Genomic DNA, 24,607 nt, shown 5'->3' on the forward strand with positions numbered 1-24,607 from the left:
ATAAAATACTTTATAAAGAGTCACCACACATGTACAACACAAATTTCTTGATTCCAACAGTGTGTTAAAATTCAGTGTCCTTCAGTATTCAACTACATATGTTATAGGAATAAATGTAGAAAGTCAAGATATTGGTGTTTTTACCTGTCACGTTTACGCCATCTGACCTTTGACACCAGACTGTGCGAGAGGAGCCCTTCCAAGCGCTCGCCATCCACTTGTACTCGTAGCACTGTCCATCTGCAGGCACAGAGCAAGCACTGATGCTGTATTACTCCGGACCGCCATGAGAGAGGGTTATCAAACCATGTACGAACCACTGAAAGGGGGCAGGAAGTCTACTGCTGGGGATTACCATGTCAGTGGGCTGCCTCCAAGTTGCAAAACAAGTTTGATAAAACAGTAGTTGTCAACCTAAGTCCCCACTAATGTTCCAACATATCTTCTATCCTGTTACCGTGCCAGATCCTAGATACTTCTAAAGTTTTAGTTCTTTTTTATTTTTTTTATACACTGAAATAAGGAACATAGAGACAAATCAGAGAATAACTAACTGTAGAGTATATTCAATTATTTATCATGTAGTTCTAACAAACATTATCATTGAGCCATACTTGCTTTACTTTTCATTTGTTTGCTCATCAATAAAACGAGTTAAGAACTTATTATTGTAAAGCATCATTTCCTGATCCTGTCTCCTAATTTCCCAGCCCCACCACATCATTCTGAGGTAAATATGTAGCTTTTTACATTATTTTTACTTTTTACTCTCTCTCTCTCTATAGATATGCTTATATGCATATTTTATTCAACAATACTTAATAAAATTAATACTTTATTCAAATTAACATTTATTCAGTATTATGGATTCGCAGTCGATTATGATTTATATATAATTCAGGATCTTATTTGTCATTGTTACAGATGAACTATCTCGATGCAATGTTTAATGCAGGTCTAGTCAATTTATTTTAATTGCCACATGGAGTTACATTTTATTAGGTATTACAATTATTTATTTTCTTTGGTCATGTTATTTTAAATTAGTGTCATTAAAATACCCTGTTGTTCAGCCTGAAACAAGTATATTGGTGCTTTAAAAATATAACTATCTAGAAAGGAAGTCTCTGGTATAACTACAGACAGCTGAAACCTTGCTAAATATTTTTCATATTTCACACTACATGGCAAACATCCAACTGTAGCCATGGCTCTATTGCTCTCTCTACACACAGGAAGGCTTAGAATAACACATTTAATTTATTTTAATCAGTCTTGGCTGTATAAAAATCTATCTAATCATAACAAAATAAATTTTTAATAAATAAAATTATCAAACAGTGGTTGATAAATTTAGTAAGATTATATTAACATATATATATGACATATATAATTATATATAATGACATATATGACATACATATAATTATACATGGCACACACATATATGACATATATAATTATATAACAACATATATACATATATACATTATATACGTATACACACACATATATAATTTCTAGGTTAAATCATTATTTCATTACTTTTCTTCCTAAGTATTCTCAGCATCTTAGTTCTTCTCCTCCAGTATTTCAACATAAGATGGTATTTTCTTTCATATTTTCTGTTTATTGTTTGTCATATTTCTTTTAAAATTGTTTTTATTGCGTTATATATTTTTCTCCATTCCCCTTTCTTCCCCTCTTCCCCTTATACCCTCACCCATGATTTCCATGCTCCCAATTTACTCAGGAGATCTTGTCTTTTTCTCCTTCAAATGTAGCAGATCCATGTATGTCTCTCCTAGGGTCCTTTTTGTTGTCTCTGGGATTGTGAATTGTAGGCTGGTTTTTCTTTGCTTTATGTCTAAAAGTCATTTATGAGCAAATAGATATGATAATTGTCTTTCTTGGTCTGGGTTACTTCATTCATTATGATGTTTTTTTAGATCCATTCATTTGCCTGCAAATTTCAAGATGTTATCATTTTTTTCTGCTGTGTAGTACTCCATTGTGTAAATGCACTACATTTTCCTTATCCATTCTTTGGTCAAGGGGCATTTAGGTTGTTTCTAGGTTTTGTCTATGACAATAAATACTTCTATGAACATAGTTGAGCAGATGTCCTTGTGGTAGTATTGAGCATCCTTTGGGTATATTGTCAAAAATGGTGTTGCTGGGTCTTAAGAAAAGTTGTTTCCCAATTTTCTGGGAAATCACCATAATGATTTCCAAAGCAACTGTACCAGTTTACACTTCCACCAGCAAAGGAGGAGTGTCTCTTTACTCCATATCCTCTCCAGTAAAAGTTGTCATCAGTGTTTTGGATCTTGACTTTATTTTTTAAATCTAATTTTATCCCCTTGATCTCCTTTTGTTTTCTTATTGATGTAGCTAAAACTTCAAGTACTATATTGAATAGATATAGATTTGGAGAAAGTGGAAAATCTTCTCTTGTTCCTGATTTCAGTGGGATTGCTTTGAGTTTCTCTCCATTTAGTTTGATGTTGGCTTTTGGCTTGCTGTATAGTGTCTTTATTATATTTATATATATTTCTTATATCCTTGCTCTCTCTAAGACCTTTATCATGAAGGGATGTTGTATTTTGTCAAAGACTTTTTCAGCATCTAATGAGATGATCATGAGGTTTTTAAAATTCAGTTTGTGAATGGTGGATTACATTGACAGATTTTCATATTTTGAAACATCCTTGCAACTCTGGGATGAAGTCTACTTGGTCATGGTAGATGATTTTTCTGATGTGTTCTTGGATTTTGTCAGTTTTTATTGTGTATTTTTTGTATCAATGTTCATGAGTGATATTGGTCTATAATTCTTTCTTAGTAATGTTTTTGTGTGGTTTGTGTATCAGGTTAATTTTAGTCTCGCAAAAAGAGTTTGGCAATGTTCCTTCTGTTTCTATTGTGTGGAACAATTTGAGGAGTTCTTTAAAAGTCTTGTAGAATTCTATTCTGAAACCATGTGGTCCTCGGCTTCTTTGGGTTAGGAGACTTTTGATGGATGTTTATTTCTTTAGCAGTTATAGGTCTACTTAGTTCGTTATCTGGTCTTAATTTAACTTTGATGAATGATATATATGCAGAAAGTTGTTTCTTTTCAGTTTTCCAATTTTATAGAGTATAGGTTTTCGAAATATGACGTGGTGATTCTCTGAATGCCCTCCATATCTGTTGTATGTCCTCTTTTCATGTCTGATTTTGTTAATTTGGATACTCTCTCCTTGCCTTTTGGTTAGCTTGGATAAAGTTCTGTCTATTTTGTTGATCTTCTCAAAGAACCTATTCTTTGTCTTATTAAATCTTTGCATTGTTTTCTTTGTTTCTATTTTGTTGATTTCAGCTCTTATGTTAATTATTTTCTGCCATTTAGCCCTCCTGGGTGAGTTTGTTTCTTTATGTTCTAGGGTGTTCTGTTAGCTAACTAGTGTGGGATTTTTCTTGCATCTTCATGTAGGCATGTAGTGCTATGAAATTTCCTCTTTACAATGCTTTCATTGTTCCCCATAAATTTGGATATGTTGTGTGGCCATTTTCATTGAATATTAGAAAGTCTTTAATTTCTTTATTTCTTCCTTGACCCATTGGTGGTTCAGGTGTACATTGTTTAATTTCCTTGTGTTTGTGGGGTTCTGAAATTGGTATTGCATTTGAATTTGAATTTTAAGCCATATTTATTCATAAGACACATGGGGTTATTGCAATTTTTTGTATCTATTGAGGTTTGTTTTGTTACTTAGTATGTGTTCATTTTTGAGAAGTTTCCATGAGGTGCTGAGAAAAAGGTATATTATTTTATGTTTGGATGGAATATTCTATAGAAATCTGCTAAGTTCATTTGAGTAATAATATCTGTTAGTTCTCTTATTTCTCTGTTAAGTTTCTGTCTGGTAGACCTGTCCAGTGGTGAGAGTGGAGTGCTGAAGTTTCCCACTATTAGTGTCTGAGGTCTAATGTGTGATTTAAATTTTAGTTGTGTTTCTTTTACCTATGAGGGTGCCCTTGTATTCGGTGCATAGTTGTTCAGTATTGAGATTTCCTCTTGATGGATTTTTCCTGTGACTAATATGAAATGTCTTTATTTGTTTCTTTTGATTGATTTTGGTTTGAATCTATTATCTTAGATATGAGGATAGCTACAACTTCTTGTTTCTTAGGTCCGTTTGATTGAAAATTTTTTTACCAACCCTTTACTCTGAGGCGGTGTCTATCTTTGAGGTTGAGAATTGTTTTTTGTATGCAGCAGTAGGATGGATTCTTTTTTATTATCCAATCTGTTAGCCTGTGTCTTTTTATAGGTTAGTTGAATTCATTAATATTAAGGGATATTAGTGACCAGTGATTGATAGTTCCTGTTATTTTAGTTTTCATTGTTGGTGATGCCATTGTCATAGAGATCATCTATTGTCTGTGTTTTTGTGGATGTAGCCAACTTCCTTGAGTTAGAGATTCCTTCCTAGTATTTTGTATAGGGCTGGGTTTGTGGCTGATTATTGGTTGAATCTGGTTCTGTCTTGGTATATCTTGTTTTGTCCATCTATGGTAATTGAAAGTTTTGTTGGGTATAGTAGTCTGTGATGTCATCCATGGTCTCTTAATGTCTGCATAACGCTTGACCAGGACATTCTGGCTTTCATTGTTTCCATTGAGAAGTCAGGTGTAATCCTGATAGGTCCTCCTTCATATGATACTTGGCTTCTTTCTTTTGCAGCTCTTAATATTCTTTCTTTATTCTGTATGTTTAGTGTTTTGATTATTATGTAACAAGGGACTTTTTTTGATCCATTCTATTTGGTGTTCTGTAAACTTCTTGTATCGTCATAGGCATATCTTTCTTTAGGTTGGGAAAGTTTTCTTCTATGAATTATTGAATATATTTTCTGTGCTTTTGAGTTGGACTTCTCCTTTTTCTATCTCTGTTACTCTTAGGTTTGGTCTTTTCATGGTGTCCCATATTTCCTGAATATTTTGTGATTGCTTCTATCCCAATATGGTATGATAGACCACACCCTTCTGAATGGTTGCTGTGAACACCCTCAAAAAATTACTTTACTCAACTGCCGACCGAGATGAACCTAGCACACAGATTATACCATAAAAGACCTGATTAACAGTGCCCCTATACAGCAGGAAGAAGTTTGGAGAGAAATAATTATGTCCATATTCCCAGATATTGTTTATAAATGTTTTTTTACATTTAAAGGGGGATATGATATAGATATGAATAATTTGCATTGGTATAAATCTTGACTTCAAGAGGAAGATGGGCATCAAAGAGGCTACTTATGGAGTTTGCTAGCCATTTGTCAAGAAACTGCTCTTTCCTGGACTGTTGCATAAACTGGACACAAAGAACCTGCAGAGAGAGGACTGCTGAACTTGCCTAAAGGTGAGATGATCTTCGGGGTTCCTGATTCATTAAAGAGTCTGCGATACATTCTGCAGGATACAGAAAAAAGTGACCAAACTGTCCTTGAAATTTCCTGCTTCATGGAAATGTCTGCTGGATACTTTGGGCCTGTAGGCTGAAGATTGATGCCCCAACAGTACAAAAGAACTTTGAGTGACTGTCCAGATAGCGAGATGTCTGTTATTTCTAGAGTTTTGGAAGTTGTTTACTTCTTGTTTCCTTAGGTAATATTATATCCTTCTGGAGTCTTTGATGGAGTTGAAGAATGGATAGATAGTTATAGTTTTCCTTAGTTATGATAAAAGATAAAATAGATATAAATATTGTGACTGTAATTCTTGCTTGATAACTGTTTTGTTATATGTAATTTTACTATGTTAAAGTTAAAGCCTTCCTTTTTGTTTAAACAGACAAAAGGGGAAATGGTATAAGAGGGTCTTCTTTCTATGTGCTGCTTTCATTGGTCAAATAATGAAACTGCCTCGGCAAAAAAAAAAAAGCTTTTGTTAGATTGAATGTTTCCTTTGACTGATGAGTCTATTTCCTCTATTGTATCTTCAGCGCTTAAGATTCTCTCTTCAATCCCGTATTCTGATGTTTATGCTTGCATTTGTGGTTTCTGATTGTTTTCCCATATTTTCTGTTTCCAGAACTCCCTCAGTTTGTGTTTTCATTATTGTTTCCATTTTAGTTTTCAAGTCTTGAATCATTTCTTTCATCTGCTTGATTGCTTTTTCTTGGCTTTCTTTAAGGAATTTGTTGATTTCTTCCATTTTTCTCTTTTCTTCCCTTTCTTTGAGAGATTTTTAAATTTCCTCTTTAAGGGCCTTAAGCATTCTCCTAAAGTTATTTTTTTTAGGTCATTTTCTTCTGTTTCGTCTATATAGGGCTGTTGAAGTCTTGCTATTTTAGTGTTACTAGTTTTTGTTGATGTCATGGTGTGATTTGTGGTGTTGAGTGTTCTTACGTTGCCCACCCCTCTTTTCCTCTGATTGATGTAGTTGGGGCTGTGCCTCTGGGGATCAATCTTCTAAGGTGCCAGTGGATCCAAGGCTTGGATTGTTGCTCCTCATAGTTCAGTCGGGGCCATGGTACCAGTCACCTCAGAGGTCACTTGGTGTTTCCATTGGACACTCCAGGCTCTGCTTGTTTGGGCCTACTCCTGCTGAGGTTGCTGACTGTGGCCAGTTCCTGCAGATGTCCATGGTGTGGGCCTGGTTCCAAGGAGGTCTCTGTCCTGGGCCTGATCTCTTGGTGGTTGCTCCCTTGTTCTTGCTCCCTGGAGGTCGCTTGCTCAGGCTTGCCCTGGCAGAGGTCGCTGTCTCAGGCCTGTTCCCTAGCTGGGCCTGGTGTCACAGAATTCTGTCGCTTGCGCTTGCTCTTTAGGTGGTCACTTTCTTGAATCTGCTCCTGAGGAGGTTGCTTGCTCTGGCGTACTCGCGTGGATGTGACTGGCTCCGCCCTGCTCACGGCCCTGCTCCCATGAAGGTCTCTGACTTGGGTTGGTCCCTCAGAGGCCTCTGGCTTGGGCCTTCTTTCTCAGCTGTTGCTCCCTGCTTCTGTGGAGGTTGCTGACTTGGGCCTGCTTCCTCGGCAGTTGCTTCCTTGTACCTGCTCCTGCGGAGGTCATTGGCTGGAACGTGCTCCAGTGGATGTCACTCTGGAGTCGCATTTCTTAAACATTATAGAACAAATCTAAGAATTTGAGCCTTACATTCTCCCCTAGATACAAAGTCTTTTGCTGTTACCAAGATGTCACCACGGTGCAAACTGTAACATTGTAATGCACTTAGGTTCTGGATACCGACTGTTACTGAGTGTCCTGCAAATATTGAAGGAATGCTTCTGTATATGCACTCCATGCATAGGCACCTGAACATGTATTCATATGAGGCTTTATGTCCAATTATTGTGAATTTAAAATTGCTACTTCTTACCAATGAATTGATTTATTAGCTTCTTAGACTATGTTAAAGGGTCTAATTTTGCTATGGTTTTGTAGTGTTTAGTTTTGCTATTTGTTTCCATTTGTTACACAAATGAAAAATGCTAGATTTATGTTTGATCACAGGTTTTATAAATATATAATCAGTTTTTCCTAACTATCTTAGGTTTCTGTAATTTTTAAAACTAGGAAACATTTTTACAACATTTCACATTTTAAAACAGAATATCTCCTCTCTCTCTCTCTCTCTCTCTCTCTCTCTCTCTCTCTCTCTCTCTCTGTGTGTGTGTGTGTGTGTGTGCATATAGAGCCTAGAGGCAAATATCTGAACACTATAGTACCATCTTGGTTGTTGGTCATCCACACAGAATCTGTCTTTTGCTGCTGTTGAATTTGCTGGGCTACTTGGCTCTCAAGCTATTGGAGATTCTTCTGTTTTTGCCGTCAATCTTTGAGGATTCAAACTCAGATCTTCATACTTGCATGGCAAGCACTTTACCTATTGAAGCACATTCTTGGGCTCTAGGAATATTACTTTTAATTTAATTCTAAAGTGAATAGAATATATGAATTGAAGCACTCACCATCACATGACTTGGTTTCTAACATCTGCTCTGGGCATAGATGTTGATTTTCCAGTTCCTGTATAATCACAGCTCTGGATCGGACCTGTATTCCACCAAAACCAAGATCCTCACCATTTACACAGGTCAGCTGACACAGACTCCATGAAGACCAGTCATTTAAATAGCAGTCACCTGTAAGAAACAGGTTGGTAATTTATAGCTCTAGGGAACAGTGTTGCAGATACTTATTTTGATTCCAACTGACTGTGCTAGCCCACATTTGTAAGTATGCTAATTATACATGACATTTATGATATTTGAATAAACAATAAATATGATTTTATATGTACTAAATATGCTATTTGGAGTGATGGGGTGACCTCTGTGTGACTTAATGTTATAAAACATAAGCTACGACCTGAAGGAGTTTTCCCATCATGGTAATTTCCTAATAGATTGATAGTACTCTTCTAAAATCTAACAAGATGTTTGTTGATATTGTAAAAGGAGCTAGTACAACCTAATAATACATAGAACTTGTCTGTAGATATTCATAAACTTAAGTGAGCTTTAAATTCAAGGTGCGATAATCAGTGATTATAGAATATTTTTTTCTTCCCGGAAGCATCTAGTTGAGACAAGCTGCTGAGAAGTTGACACAGTGGAAATTAGACTGGCAGTTTCTTCTAGTCTACATCTCCAATCAACCATACCCTCTTTGGAGAAAGTATATAGTACCTGCAAAATGCCAAGTACCATAAATGCACAGCATGTTTCCACAGTCTGATTATATATCTATGCAATAAACATTTAATCAAGAATAGACGGTTCCCAGAACCTCAGAAATCCCCCACCATGTTATTCTTGAAATCATATTCTATATACCATATATACTTTTTTACATTTGCCATTTTTCACTCACTCATGTTTGTAAGATCCCTTATGTATTTAAATGTTCTCATTTAAAACTCTTTTGACTATTGAAGTATAAGCTTGTACTGAACATATATGTTATATGTGTGATTTTTCGTCAGCATATGCATATGAATAGAATTACATGATGGATCCATGTATCCAACATCTTTTACCATTTTGAGAACAGGGAAGAAGAGAGGAAGAGAAGGGTAGAGTTGGAGATGGAAATAGAGGAGGATAGAGAGAAAGAGGAGAGTGAGGGGAAGTGAGCCTGAGAGGGAGAGAGAGAAAGATTAGAAGCTGGGTGGGTTCAGAGAGAGGTGGTGGTAGTAGATCTGGGAGCAGTTATGGGGGAGGGGCGAATATGATTAAAATACTATGTATGAAATTTTCAAGAAATTAATAAAATTTTATTAAAATCTAGTCCTTTTTGAAAATGCCAAGGAAAAAAGCAACTAGCCAAAGAATTTAAGAAAGTTGTAACAATGCTTGCATCTCTGAGATGTCACATCTTGGGTTACCCAGTGTTTACCAGGAAAACCTGGTGTGAGTAAAAATAAAAGAAGAATACTGCTGATGTATAACTTTACCTAAGCGAAAACAAACTGAGTGGAATGTTCATCTCTCTGTTTTGTATGAGTATCTTATATTTTTTAGGTATCCTTATTTGACATTCATGCAGTGCAGAGAAATCCAATAATTCTATTTGGCTGCAGTCTATTCATTACATAATCATCATCTTGAGGTATCCATGTCAAGATTTAATAGCAATATGAGAGTGGAACACTCTTGGTGCTAAACACACTTCTATACTTTCACTAAACCCATTGGGGTAATAAATTTACGCCACACCCTTCAAGGATGAAAAATGTTTTTCCTAATTCATATTCTACTCTTTAAAGTTGACTGTGTCAAAGTTGTCTACCTTTCAAGATATACAATAGAGGGCTGGGGATACAGCTCAGGATATTAGAGACCTCATTCCCTGCAGCAATGAAGTGGTTCTCTGACTCACAGAGTACAGGTATTACTGAATAAGATTGTTGATACTCTTCATTTGGACTATATACATAACCTCTTCTTGACTTTGTTACTAGGATGATGTATCTAAAATATCTAAAATATGAATTGTGTTCTGTTGTTACCTGGACAGGGCTGGGTGCATGTTTCCTCCAGAACTATCTGCTTGTTACCATCAACAATGAGCTCAATGTCAGCGCAGAATTCTTCATCCACCACTTTGCTGAAATCATCAGTTGAGCCATCGGTCACCACACAAGAAATATTCCGTGTCCTGGTTCCTTCTCCACACTGGGCGTCCTGGAACGGAGGGAGACACAGCTAATTAGGAAAAGAAAAATAATTCATTAGAGAGCTCACGGCTTGGAGTCATTTTTGCATCACTGATTTTGATTTATGAATAGCTAAATAAACATTGGAAACCCCTGGGAAGAAGCCTTATAGGGCACAAGCTATAAAGCATACATGGGACAATTTGTTTGCTTCCTAGACAAAGACAGGCAAATAAATTTTCATTAAAATGAATCAGTCTCCAAATGACTTTAAAAGTACAGGACAGGGGGTGCTTGCTATCAAAACTCATTAAAGGACTGGGTCATGGCAAAGCCACTAAAATGTTTATGAGGGAACCGATAATCTCTAATTCAAAAATAATTCAAGAACCAAGACTTAGCAGATGAGGAATGCTGGCATCCACATAGCTTGAGATTTGATACCTGAACTTGGCAGGGAGACCACTGGCCATACTGCCAACAATAGCATGGTTTCACTGGGCAAGGCTTGGACTGTTCCATCAGGGAAGGGCAAGGTCTCCCATCACCTTGAAAGGGCTGGGTCACTGTTCGTCTTCTAATCATTTTTCCTTTAAAAATATAAAATGATACAACTTCAGTGTGTCATCACAGTTGTACAAATATATGGGTATATTATTGGGAGATAGTATCATATTTATCTTCCTTGAGGAGACCTCAGAGAGTCTTATCTGTTTTCAGAAGGAAGACAACTTTCTGTAGCTCAGTTGATATCATTTAGAGCAACAGAGATAATCTGTTTTGTGTGGCTTAATCACCAGCCTAATGTTGATTGCAATACAAACCAACCTGTGAGTCCGCATGTTTGAGAACATTCTGACCAAGGTGACCAGTCTGAAAGCTGACAGTTCAAAGGGCATTCCACCATGCAGGAAGTGTTCATTTGCCAGTTCTTCTCCAGGCCAAGCTGAAAGAGCAGAGATAGATATATTTGTATAGGCAGGGAGACAGGACTTTGATAATTGTCAGTGGAAAAAGGAATGACAAGAGAGAAGTGGAAGAGGAAAGAACAGAAGAGAGCGTAGAGAGCAGTGGAGATGTGGAGACAAGAGGGAAGAAGAGGAGACCAGAGAAAGGCAGAGGAGATGAGAGAAAAGGAGCAAAGATAGCTACCTGGCATAAGGGAAAGTCACTGGAAAGTCAATTTCCCTAACTATTAAGATGATAGTCAACCCAAAAAAGTAAGAGCCAAGGACAGAAAGTGAATGCAGGGGCGAACGGACTCTATACAACTAGCTATGTACTGTGTAACGTTTTCCCAGGGAACTATTATAGTCGGTAAATACCTTCGGTAATGTGACAGGATACAAGATCAACTCAAAAAAATCAGTAACCCTCCTATATATAAATAATAAAGAAGCTGAGGAAGCAATCAGAGAAACATCAACATTCACAATAGCCACAAATAACATAAAATATCTTGGGGGTAACACTAGCAAAAGAAGTGAAAGACCTGTTCGACAAGAACTTTAAGTCTTTGAAGAAAGAAATTGAGGAAGATATCAGAAAATGGAAAGATCTCCCATGCTTTTGGATAGGTAGGATCAACATAATAAAAATGGTAATCCTACCAAAAGCAATCTACAGATTCAATGAAATCCCCATCACAATCCTAACACAATTCTTCACAGACCTTGAAAGAACAATACTCAACTTCATATGGAAAAACAAAAGACCCAGGATAGCCAAAACAATCCTCTGTAATAAAGGAACTTCCAGAGGCATCACCATCCCTGACATCAAGCTCTATTATCTACAGTAATGAAGACAGCTTGGTATTGGCATAAAAACAGGCAAGTTGACAAATTGAAATTGAATCAAAGATCCGAATCTTAACTCACACACCTATGAACACCTGATTTTTGATAAAGATGCTAAAATTTTACAGTGGAAGAAAGAAAGCATCTTAAACAAATGGTGCTACTGATAACTGGATGTCAGCATGCAGAGGAATGCAAATCCATACCTATCCCCACACACATAACTTTTTCCATAAGCAATGAAAAAATACAATTAATCTAAAAATTAGTTCAAAGTTCCTGTATGAAGAATAAAGTATAGATGAAATGGCCTTGTAATATTCCAAAACTCAAAATATTGCCAATATACAGACCTATAATCTTCCTGGTGTTATTTGTCTTTTATGTAGACACATTAAGCTGAATAACCAAATGGTTTTAACAACAAACTGTCACTTAAAACCAAAGATAGAATGTACTAAAAAATATAAAAGAACAGTTTGGGAGCTGGAGTGTAGTTCAGTGATAGAGCATTATTGTCCTGAAGGCTCTGAATTTAGTCTCCTGCACCAAAAATGAATGAATGAATTAATGAATTAGGCCACTAAATTAAAACCTCATAAAGATTTTTAAGAACTACAAGAGGGTGAAGAGATAAATCTTGGGGTGATATAGTGAATGTAATATGAAATATTTATGATATGCTGTAGTTTCAGGAGGGAGCGTTTAATATAGAATCAACGGTTACTGACTTACTTCATTAGACAGTATTTTGGCTATCCATTAATTACACTTTTAAACTCTGTTTCTTTCTTCTGATATTTATTTTACCTTTTTACTCTACCTGTTTGTTCCTCTGTTCTTCAATCATCTATTTCTCTCTCTCTGTATCTGTCTCTATCTATCTATCTATCTATCTATCTATCTATCTATCTATCTATCATCTATCTCTCTATCTATCCATCCATCCATGTATCATCTGCCCAAATCAATCCATCTATCCATGTAAATCTGTTTCTAAGTAAATTTTAATAATCTATTTAGATTTTAAAGAAAAGAAAATGAGACACAATGACTAGGTATCAAATGAGTTAAAAAAAAATAGTCAAAACCACCAAAGGGGAAAATGCACTACATAAACACAAGTGAATTTAACCCTAATTTTCCTCTTTGTTGGGCAGTAATGACACATTTCTTTGTGCCTATTAAGGAAGCAGCAAGAGTTACCTACTGCTAAGGAATTTAATGCAGGGTTTGCACAGGGCTTGGTAGGTAGGTGGTCTGACCATTGTTTACAAAGATAGCACAGTTTGCGGAGCCAGCTGGACTCCCAGGGATGTATAAAATGGTATATGTGCTGTTTAATTCCCACAGGGACTAGCTTAGGTTTCCTTAAAGACAGTATTTCCCAAGATGTTTGGATTTGAACCAGCAGTTGTTGCTGCAGACTTCACATGACATGAAGTAGTTAAAAATAGTCTTGAATGCCTTGGGCTCACCCTTCACAGAGGTCTCATTTCATGTTCTTGTTAGGAGGGAACTTCGCCAGGCACTCACCAGCAGCTGGCTTTATGTCACAGGCCACTCTCTGGGAAGGCTGTGGTTGTTGTAATAATCTCCACTCACAAAAGTGCTATTTATTGTTGGTTATTTTGCTTAAATGTTATTAGTTTAAAAAGTCATATTTAACTTATTTAACATAACATGTGTATAGGTTGACTCATGTCACAAGGTTTCAGTTGTAGGCATTTATTAACTAAACAAATTGATGTTTTTAGAGTATCTGAAAGTCTCCCCCTGTAGACAGAGATGGAAGTAATGGCACTAAGTGGATTCAAGTAGTTCCGCTGATGGCTTTCCCTTCAGAGTTAACACTATTCTGTTTCAGATCTACGAAGCACTTAGGTCTGAAAATGACCTTGTGGATCGCAGAAGCACAGGGAGTCAAACAACAGGAATATCATTGCCATAGTGGTTTGAAACTCAGACAAAACTCACTAAAAGGTGCAGATTTCTGAAAAGAAATGTCAGTGCCATGTTTCTCTACTGATCATAAGGTTACGGCGGAGAGGGATGGCATTACTTTCATTTAACGGTTAACTGTAAACTATAGTTTTTCTCAGCATTAGAGATAATGGTGACAGACTTCATTCCTTTGCCTGAACGTTAAGCTTTCTTATCCAGACATGAGACCTAAGTACTTAGATTCTCGCAGCTGGGGAGCAGATCTTAATATCGAAATCTGCTCTGAAGCTGCAAGTGATCAATGTTTAGCAACAGAAAGAATAAATGATGGATCTTGGCAGGTGTCCAAGCTTTGCACCCAATTCCCATGAAATTACAAAAGATGATGAGTGGTCTGATTAAGATTTATTGCCTTTATTCACCTTGATTGCTTATTGTTTCCTAAGCATTTCTTCCAGAATGGGCTAATTAGCATACCTTTGAGCTCCAAACAGAACAGAATACAGGAAATTTTCTGTGGAAAGGAGTAGTGTGGATGCTGTCTCTTTTCAAGAGGGCACTAGACAGCCTGTGAAAGCAGCTGTTGGCCATGCGCTGTGTGGCGCCCTCGTCACTAGACTCCATGTAAATCTGAACTACTAGAGAAGAATGTCCTGCAAAGATTATCACAGCACTCACCCACCTCTTCACAATATTTCAGGTCAACGGACTTGCCATCACTTCGAACACAGTCCAGCATCCTTGTTTTAACGCCATTTCCACAAACCGCCTTTTCACTCAGCTGACATGTACTCCAGTCTGAACAGAAAAGACCCATCAGAACAGCAGGCGATGCACGAGCAGATTTCCGACGACGCTCTCTTGACCCGAATCCCATACCTCATTCACAACTGCTTCCTAAGCTGCACAATCCATCATCCCACATTCAGAGCATATGGGTCCCAGCATTGAACATATTAAGAGTCAATGGAATTGCTGTGGTTGCACATCGCAGTGAGGATTATTCTTTAAGGCAGATGTCTACTTACTTGAGAATCTTGACAGCTAGCTATTAAGTGATATTGTAAAAATGACTTTGCTCTATTGATCAATACCATTTCAAAACTTTTTTCGTAAGAAGAGTAGAATTTAAAAATTTGTTATTATTTTCTTTCAGCAAAGTAAGCATAATTTTAAATGATATAACTACACAGAGTATGCATATATGCTATGTATATGTAATTACATACTTATATATATTAGGACTCTATGTAGTCCTAGTATCATAATGTACTTCATTTATTTCCGTAAGTAAGGTTTTTCAAAAAAATGCAAACTGATTTATTTTGTAAATAACTTCAGCATATTTATTAAACTCCCTTATTTTGTCTCTTTCGTGAAAATCATTCTTTCTTCTTTCTCTACGCTAGAACCACATACCCTAGAGAACTTTGATTTCCTTAGTGTCATCAAAACAAATCGTAGATAAAACTAAGAGACAGAAGCCAATGTGACTGTTGTTTCTTTTTTCAATTTCTTGAGCTTATTTCATTGTGGAAATCACTTTGGGAAAATCCAAGTTAGCTTTGATGCTGTACCAAACCAAAGGAACAAATGAAATTGTTTTGATGTGTATGCTTTGATAGTATTAAATGAAATTAATGAAACAAATGCAATTTATTACAAGTCTACTTTTTTGAACATTCATTTTTAAGATTGCAGAATGTTACATCATGCTAAGTTTCTTCATAAATATCCCTATACCGCAACAATTACTTATGTTGATGTTGTAAGTATCAAACATCTGCTAAAAAAGAAAATGTATTTGCATTCTTCCAAAGTGAGAGAAAGTTTTAAATAGGATTTTTCTGGAATGTTTATCACCTATTGTGAAAATTTAGTCTCTGTGATACTTTCATTCTCTATGTTTTGATGTTACTAAAATGTAAACCAGATAACTACTTCTTCGTGTCGTTATTGCTCAGAGTGTAGGCTGTGTCTTCAAATGGCACACAGCGTAGCTGGCCTAGGCAGCTGAGAATGCCTGGAGCTGCTTACATGTGACTGTACCGCAGACTCTGTGAAGACAAGGTGAAGTGCTTACCTGTGACATTGTAATCATAGTGGTAGCAGTTTTTGTTCAGATTACAGGGCTCCTTCTCCACAGCATCAGGGCAGACTCGTCCTTCATCAGCAGGCTGTCTGATAGGCTCAGCTGACCTTTGCCGGGAACCATTTGAATTGCAAGGCTTACAAAGAACAATACCATTTTTCAACACTTACACTTTACATTAAGAAACTCTGAAACATAATGAGGTTCACTGACTTGTTCAAATTAGTCAATGAATTGAGTGCTCTACTGCCAGCCTCAGTAACATTCTAACTGTTGTAGGCTGAGTTTACCTTTCTGTGTAAACTAAGAAGATTTGACCAGAAGCAAGGGCTATCAAGTGGACATCGTTAAAGTCACTCCACTAGAGTTTTGTTCTTTCCTCACTTTCACTACAGGGAATCGTTATGACAATTTCAGTTTCTAACCTCCTGTGTAATCTGTAAGGCCAGTTGAAGGCACCATAAGCTGGTTTACGAGTGTAGTTGAAAAGGAGCAAAGGATTTGCATGAAGGCAAGTTGCTGTAGAAATATTGCTGAATTTACAATACTTACCCATACAAGAAAGTGGCCAAAAAAGCACACCTTGCTTTTTAAAACAAGACTCTGCTTTTACAATGAATATGAATATTTTTAAAAAGATTTTTGAATTAAATTATTTTTTTAAAATCTTCAAAAATTAAGCAAACTCCATTTTACCGAAATGCTAATAATCTTACCAAGGCACACTGGGTCCATGGCCCCCACTCAGATATCACACAGTCTTCAGGGCATGGGAGTTTACATTCTCTCGAGCCCAGGGGCATATCTTCTGGGTCGCATAGGTAATCCTCCACATGTTCAGAAGGGCCGTCTGCTGTATTCTGCATGCATCTAAAAGAAAACATGCACACCAGCAAAGGAACCAGGACAATTAGAATGAAAGCCAACACACAGGATGGGTAGTTCTCATTAAGACATCAACTGAGGAATAACATTCTCCCAAAGTGGAGAGTTGTTAGAAACCATGCCTCCCCAAATATAGCTAGTACTTCTTTAAGATAAAAAAAAATGCGCTTATGCATGTTCATAATACTTTAATAGGATAGTTTCAGTGCCCTGGTAAATGGTATCAAGTTTCTTTGCAAGGGAAATGATTTTTTACTCCCATATGTGAGATAGAAACTACTGAAAATGATCCAAAGACATTCTGAGAGAAGATACTCTTGACCCCTAAGTGATGGGGGCGTAAGTACAGTGCGATATTCACACAAAATGCTTCATTAGGTGATTTCCAAGATAAGGCATTTATCAGTTTGTTTTGTCATTTAAAAATTAATTTTAGCTGCCAGGAAGAATACTCTGAACCAAACCTGAAGAACTGATTTCAGTTCCTAGAAGTCAGTAGGAAAGAAAAAACTAATCCCTGCAAACTACCCTCTACATGGGCCATGTGACATGTGTGTGTGTGTTTCTGTGTGTGTGAGAGAGACATGAGTGTATGACATGTCTCTCTGTGTGTGATTGTATGTGTATGTGGTTTTGTGTGTGTATGTTGGTTGTGTGGTTGTTTGTGTGTGCTGTGTAAGATGTGTGCTTATGTGAGACATGTGTGTGGCATATGTGTATACAAATAAATGAAGTGAAATAGTTTTTAAAGGCATTAAAATTTAGACAATTTTAGTTTCCATCTGCTAACTTGAAAAGAAATCAGAAACCAGAAGAAAATTCTAATTAGAACAGCACGACTTCTCTGAGTGTGGTTATTTGATCTTATACCATGATTTATTCTTAATTGTTAGTTTGCTTTTATTAGAACAAATTTAAATATTAGTTCATACTATTCCATTATGAACAATCAAGAATTCCTCTTTACTGATCTCTTGAGAAGCTAATTAATGTGGATTCCCTTTACCTTAGTTAATAATCGCTGTGAACTTTAATAGTGGCAGAGAAATCTCTGATCTTTGATCTATAATGTAGAAAAGGTCAACGAAATTAATGGGTTCAGGAAAGAAGGTGCCTATGGGAAGATTAAGAGAAAGATGGGTTCTTAACCCTCCTGAGCGTGTTTCAGAAGTTGGCTGAGTCATGCGGCAGTTCTATGCCTGCCATTTCATCTTTGCTCAGAGATTTCCAGAAGGAAGGACATTGCATCTTTAAAATTATACCCCAAATAATCATTATTCATTAATAATCACCAATACTAAATTTAAGAAAAATGTTTCTATTGAGACACCTTGAAAACTTGGAAAACCGTCAAAAATAGTATTTTGATTGGACATGCAAGCTGAAAAAAAACTATAAATACTGATCTCTGTGATTTTTCAAAAAAATATTCATTAAAATTAATTAACAGACATTTCATGATTTAATTGTTGAAAAATTAAATTATAAATTTATTTAGAAGGGCTTTTAGTTACATAGGAAAATTTAATCTCCAGTAGCATTCTGAAAATGTTCTTTTGACAGTGGCCTGGCAAAGACATGGAAGACGAAGCATTTCCACATCCATAATGTGGGATTGATGGTGAGATCACAGGCTTAGCAGATATTGATACAGTGCACAGGATTAACTTGTATAATTGCCTATTGATCCAACTTAAGAAGATATGTCCAATACCCTAATAGGTAGCTATACAATACAACTTTATTGGTAAGGACTTTTATCTTTCTTAGTTTTGTATTGTATAAGTAACTCAAAATTCAGAATAAATAATAAACTCTAAATTTACTACTCAGGGGTAACTTCTCTTAACAAACTTGATTTGTTTTAAGAAAAATTATTATTTTGTGAACACATTTCTATTTCATAAAATAGAAACAAATTCAACCTACCAAGATGTTTGTTTTATTTGGCATGGGCATTTTTTTTTCAATCTAAAATTCAGATTAGATGCTTGTATTAAACTTAAGCCCAAATAAAAGTTTTAAGCTTGCTTCTTTCTTAGCCCTGGCCTTTCTATTTTTAAGAGCAGTAATAGCTGTTTGAGAAGACTGATGTGTATTAGAAACACAGACTGCAGGGTCACTTTGGAGGTGACAGACTCATTACAGGTATGGGAACGCAGGATGCACTGCTTGCATGGATGGAACACAGCAGCTGCAGGAACAGCAGCTAAAACGGCCTCTTTCTATTTGTATTGTCACTATTTGCACAAAATTGTAAAAACAAAAATGTCTTTGACAGCTTGCCCTTTTCTTTGCCTAGCCTCTTTGAGATCATGGCTTGATTCCTAGCACAAGGAGAAGGAAAGAAAAGAAAGATGGAAAGGAAGAAAAAGAGAAGGAACGAAGGGAAGAGAGAGAGAGATGGCAGGAAGGAAGGAAGCAGGGGAGAAAGGAATTCCTAATAGGAAGGACCACTTCTGTTATCCACTTCCTTATATGCCGTTCCATCCTAACTGAGAAAGATTGAAAATAGGTAAATACAAACCTATTCTTTTATAGACTCATCTATCTTGAAATGTCAGTCCACATTTGCAGGACATCCTGACCCTAATTAGCAGAGGATAGAGTTTGAACCGTGTGCCACTCAATCAGGAACAAACAGGCACATTATTACACGATCAGAGATCATGATCAATACTAACCTCTCTCTCTCTCTATTGAATCAACTTCAACACGTAAATTTATCTCAGAAGTTACTTTGTTTCCAAAGTGTTTGAGTCTAGAATTTGTGATACTAGAGAAGCTAAATAAGAAGGTGAACCTGAAGAAAATCATATAGTTATCCTCCTGGAAATTGGAACTAGGCAAGATTGCCAGGCAAACTCGGGTTCATGGGGGGTGGGGGGTGGTAGTAAGGGAAGATGGTCAGGGAGAGGGGAGAGGGGGAGGATTGGGGATGGCTTGGTGAAATGGGAGGGGGGGAGGGAGGAAGGATGGTTGTGGGAGCAGGGAGGTTTATATCTCAGCTAAGGGAGCCATTTTAGGGTTTGCAAGAGACTTGATTCTGGAGGGGTTCCCAGTAAAAATTAAATAAAAAAATAAAAAAAAGAAAAAAATTAAAAAAAGAAAAGAAAACTCTTTACTGAGTCAGGTAAGCCAGACCCAAAAAGAGGAATATGGTATGTATTCACTCATAAGTGGATTCTAGCCATAATTAAAGGTCTTTGAGCCTATTATTCGTGATCCTAGAGAAGCTGGATAGGAGGGTGAACCTGAAGAAAATTCAGGTAGTTTTCTTCCTGGAGATTGGAAACAGACAAGAGTCCCAGGTAACCTTGGGTGCTTGGGGGGGTGGGAGGGTTGCTGGAAGGGGAGAGGGTTAGAGAGAAGGGAGCAGGGGAGGAATGGGGAATGCAAAGTGTTTGAAAACATGAAAAATAGCTATTTACAAAGAACAAAGCATCATGTACGTAACAGTTGGCAAAAGTGCAATACATATTCTTTTTCAATAATTTTTCACTAACAAAACAAGCAACTGACCGAAATTCTTCATGCAAGGGAATGATTTTTAAGTTTGGAGGGTAAAATTTTAGACCCGTTGTGATGAAAAGAATATTCTACATCTGTGTTGCCCACAGAACACCCACATGTGGCAGTTGAGAATTTGAAATTATGAATACTGTGATTGAAGGCATGCATTCAAAACTTTATTTAGCTAGTATTAGGTTACATTGAAATAGCCACACATGACCAGTAACTACCCTATCACACTTGATAACTGTATTCAAATAAGTGAGAGGCAATACTAGCCAGAGGTTGAAGAGAAGGCTTCCCGAAGGAGATGAGAACATTTAACTTCTAGCCAGGATTACAGAAAAGAGCAGGAAGTCAAGGCAGGGTATTTGAAAATGTGTGTTTACAACTATATTTGGCTTTTCTGGTAGGGAAGATGGCTTAGTAAGACAAGTGCTTGCCATATAAGCGTGAGGATCTGGGTTCAATTTCCAGAATTCATGTGACAAAATTAGTAAGTCCTGCAGCACAATCTGTAATCCTAGTAATCTTTACTGAGGAGGTAAAGAAAGGTGTATCCTTGGGTCTCACTGGCAAGCTCCATGTTCAGTGAGGGACCCTAACTCAAAAAGTAAGGCAAGGAGGGAATGAGATAAATACCCAGATCTCTGGCTTCCAGACACACATGAACATATATTAAAAAAAAATACATGTGTATAAAAGAAACATATTTGACTTTTAAGAAATTGCTGAAGTTTAACATCTACACTTATAAAGCTTGCTTTCAACATGTATTTCCAATGTTCAGCCCTGATACATACTACATACAAAGGGCATACAGATCTAGCAGGTTGTATTTATGTATTTAGGAATCTATATTATCTGTGTATACATATATAATATATGTATGTAAGAGTAATTAATGAAAAATAGACTATAAATTTAAAAAAAAACATGCACCAGTATTAGGATGGTTCTAGAGAAGAAAAGAAAAGGAGATATAATTATATTATTATCTCAAAAATAAAAATTCAACTTAAAAGTTGTTGGAAGGTGAAACTTTTAAAGTCAGGAACTAGAATACCCAAACTGCTGCTTGAAACAGAGGGTTTTAATTTCCAGGTACCCAGATTCCCTAAAACCAAAACCAACAAAAGTTTTCAGTGCAGTGAAGAGGGATGCCCTGTGTTGTTGCCTGTGAGATAGGAGATGATCGCCATCTTGCCTCTCTGCCATTCTGCTTGGTCTTACCTCACTTTGCGGGTCTGCACACCCTCTCCACAGTTCTCTCGCATGTTCACAAAGGTCACCTTGCAGACACTCCACGGCTCTGTAACCCATATGTACTGATTGCAGTCACTGTGGCACGGGACGACCTCATACACCTGAAACACACATCTGGTATCTCAGGCAGTGGAACGAGTGTAGAGGTGGGTGGATGGAAGGCACCTGTATCATCACAGTCCTTTTTCCATCAGCTTAGTTTCATTCCTTCCCCTTACTGTTCATACTCTCATTAGTAAGAAAGATCTATTCTAGTCAAGAGGGGGAGGGTGGGTGAGCTGCATCCCCTGCCTCTTACTAAACAGTGGACATAGATCTAACCCATATTCAAAACACAATTTCATAAACTGATGTTTTGCAATTTATATTATAATCTTCTGGACTATCTATTTTGTTAAAAGTTTTGTGTCTTTGGTCTTTAACCTAGGATACTCATGTGCTAGACACTCAGTGGAAATTTGTCAAATGAATGAATGAATGTAATGAATATTATAAATACATTTTCCAATTAAATACAATTTAGCCAGCTTTACATATAAATGTGTATAGTTGTAAGAATAAACATTTCCTTTTTCATACAAGAAACTAAAATAATAAATGAGTAGAAATAAATTCATCTTAAAACTAATCCTCAATCATTTGGGGGTATAGAAACAAGGTCCTAAATTAACTTTACATGAGGCATAGCTACAGATCAGCGGTCAGCAGCAAGGACCTCACAGAGCACAGCCAACTGTTTGCAGTTACTGTCCACAAAGCTCTCAGTTTCAAACACAGTATATTATATTTGTTTCAAAAATTCTAGAACAATGAAGTTACTATTCTGTTTTCCAAAGAGAAAAATAAGTAGAAAAAAATAAATGGACCACGATCTACTGCAACCAAGAGCGCAATATTAAAGAAAAATACTTTAAAATTTTTCAAAGTATGTGAAAATCCAATTTTGTTTCCTATTTTACACTCTCACACTGTGGTATATAAAGGATTTAGTTAATCTGTCCCAGGAAACATATTTAAACAGTCCTTTGGAGCTATTTTTCACAATTTAGTGGACTGAAAACCAAAATGAAACAGAAGTACCCCAGAAAAGAGAAAAACATATGCAGTGCTGGAATAAGACTCTAGCTAAACCACAGCCAGCACAGGTCCATTTGGTGTTTTAAATCAGGCCCATTGTCACATGGCTCAACATTGCTCACCACTTCTAGGTAATAAACGAACTGAAATGAAGGAAACCTGCTGCTATTCCTAATCCTTTGATAGATGGATCATTATTCCTCTTTGTTGGGGTAAATGCAAATCATTTCATAGCGACATCCTAATAACCATTTTCAGCCCACCACGCCTTCCTCTCTCCTTCAAGATAAATAAGAGGGCTACTTCCTCATCAAAATGGGATAGGTGAAACCCCTCACTCCACCCGATTTCCTCAGGTCCTATAAATAAAGAAATTCTGGAAGCTAAGTAAAATAAATAGGGAGTAGGCAGAGGAATATCTAGTTGAGATGTTTTAAGAAGTCCAAAGAATCAGGAGGTAAGAGTGCTTACCTGTGCCTGGAGTGGGTTTGGCAGGAAAGAAGAAAACGACAAGAAAAAAGAAAGGTTGAAATGTTAGTTATTTTGATAAGAGCTCACAATCTACATTTCAGTTATAAGGGCTTTTATATAAAACATCATTTTTTTTGTAAAAGATTAGGATGTCTTTCTTAGCCTTTAAATCAACCACTTAACATGACTTAAATTTAAGATGTATAAACAAGGATTGCACAACCAAGGAAAGGATTCTATGTGCAGGGTGACAAAGGTTCAAAAACTGAGTGGATCTCACAGCCCCTGTCATGGCAAACTGATCTATGACTGCAAATAACTTAGGAGCCAACTGATAAGTGGGCTGTTATCTATATATTGACCCACCTTCAAATCCATTTACCCTTTAGTTTACTTTAATCTACCCATTCACATTTAGTGAAATAAGACCCTTAAGACTAAACCTTAGCTAGGACACAGAACCTCAGAATCCACTTTCACGGCTATGGACAGCTTTATTTTCACCGAGGAATTAATTATAGTGAAAATCTCCATGCTTTATATTTTAAAAAAATTAACGCACATTTTGTGTATTTTATTTTCTTGTTAATTTTACTAATACTTAAATCCCTGTTTATTTTGGAAAGTAACAGTGAAAGGGTCTTAGTCTAGCGCTTTGTACGGTACAGACAACTTGGCTGTGGTCATGTGCCCTTGGAGACAGAAGTGCGCAGGCAAATGTGAAATATTAACATTATTTACTGATGCACCGGAATACATACATGTGACGTGTTGAGTGCATGTGCACATCAGCTTGTTAGGACCATGGGTCATAACTTGTTAATATTTAAATTTGTCACTGGAAAATTCAAGATTTCATAAGTCATAAACAGGCATTCTTCTGGATCATAAATATGTCCCTTCTACTATTCTGTTTCATATTCACACAGTTATAGCTTTGCAGACAAATTTCTGCCTTGGAAATGAACACTAGCAGTGTAGGAATACAAAATATTCAATGACAAGGCAGTTCACTTGCCAGGAGATGGCGATAGCAGAGTGTATAATTCTCTCTCCATTGTCTAAATTCACCAACTTAGAAAACTTCAGACTAATTGAGAATACTTTCCATGGACTTAATTCTTCCATGTCTTCATTTTTATTTACTTAAAATACTTCTTAATGTTTATAATTTACTTAACATAATTATATAGTTATAACTAAAATTCTAGCAATATAGTTAAAATTTAATAATATAACTTAATATTTATTTACTTAAAATACTTATTTACTCTTTATGTGGTTTGCTTCTATTGTTAGCAGCAATCTTAGGTTAATCAGAAGGAAACTGCTGATAACAGTGTAGTTAGAGTTTAAAATGAGACAGGCTTTGTCCCCATGAAGCAGTTTTACATATTTAAATACTTGGTTCATT

The 24,607-nt window shown here is 36.5% G+C and overlaps 1 protein-coding gene across 1 annotated transcript in view; it reads right to left on the minus strand.

Moving 5' to 3' along the window:
- Positions 1–24,607, minus strand: part of Thsd7a (thrombospondin type 1 domain containing 7A) — a 411,960-nt gene that overhangs the window by 10,181 nt on the left and 377,172 nt on the right. Inside the window, exons 15-24 of the mRNA XM_048448971.3 lie at positions 23,194–23,199; positions 21,613–21,746; positions 16,698–16,851; positions 15,973–16,117; positions 14,572–14,687; positions 10,975–11,092; positions 10,591–10,736; positions 10,000–10,174; positions 7,958–8,131; positions 145–240 (exon numbers count right to left, since the gene is read on the minus strand). Of these exons, the coding sequence (XP_048304928.3) occupies positions 145–240; positions 7,958–8,131; positions 10,000–10,174; positions 10,591–10,736; positions 10,975–11,092; positions 14,572–14,687; positions 15,973–16,117; positions 16,698–16,851; positions 21,613–21,746; positions 23,194–23,199 (1,264 nt within the window). The remainder of the gene's footprint in view (positions 1–144; positions 241–7,957; positions 8,132–9,999; positions 10,175–10,590; positions 10,737–10,974; positions 11,093–14,571; positions 14,688–15,972; positions 16,118–16,697; positions 16,852–21,612; positions 21,747–23,193; positions 23,200–24,607) is intronic.

This window comes from Myodes glareolus, chromosome 25 (genome assembly GCF_982192425.1).
Source record: "Myodes glareolus chromosome 25, mMyoGla1.1, whole genome shotgun sequence".
NCBI classification, from domain to species: domain Eukaryota; kingdom Metazoa; phylum Chordata; class Mammalia; order Rodentia; family Cricetidae; genus Myodes; species Myodes glareolus.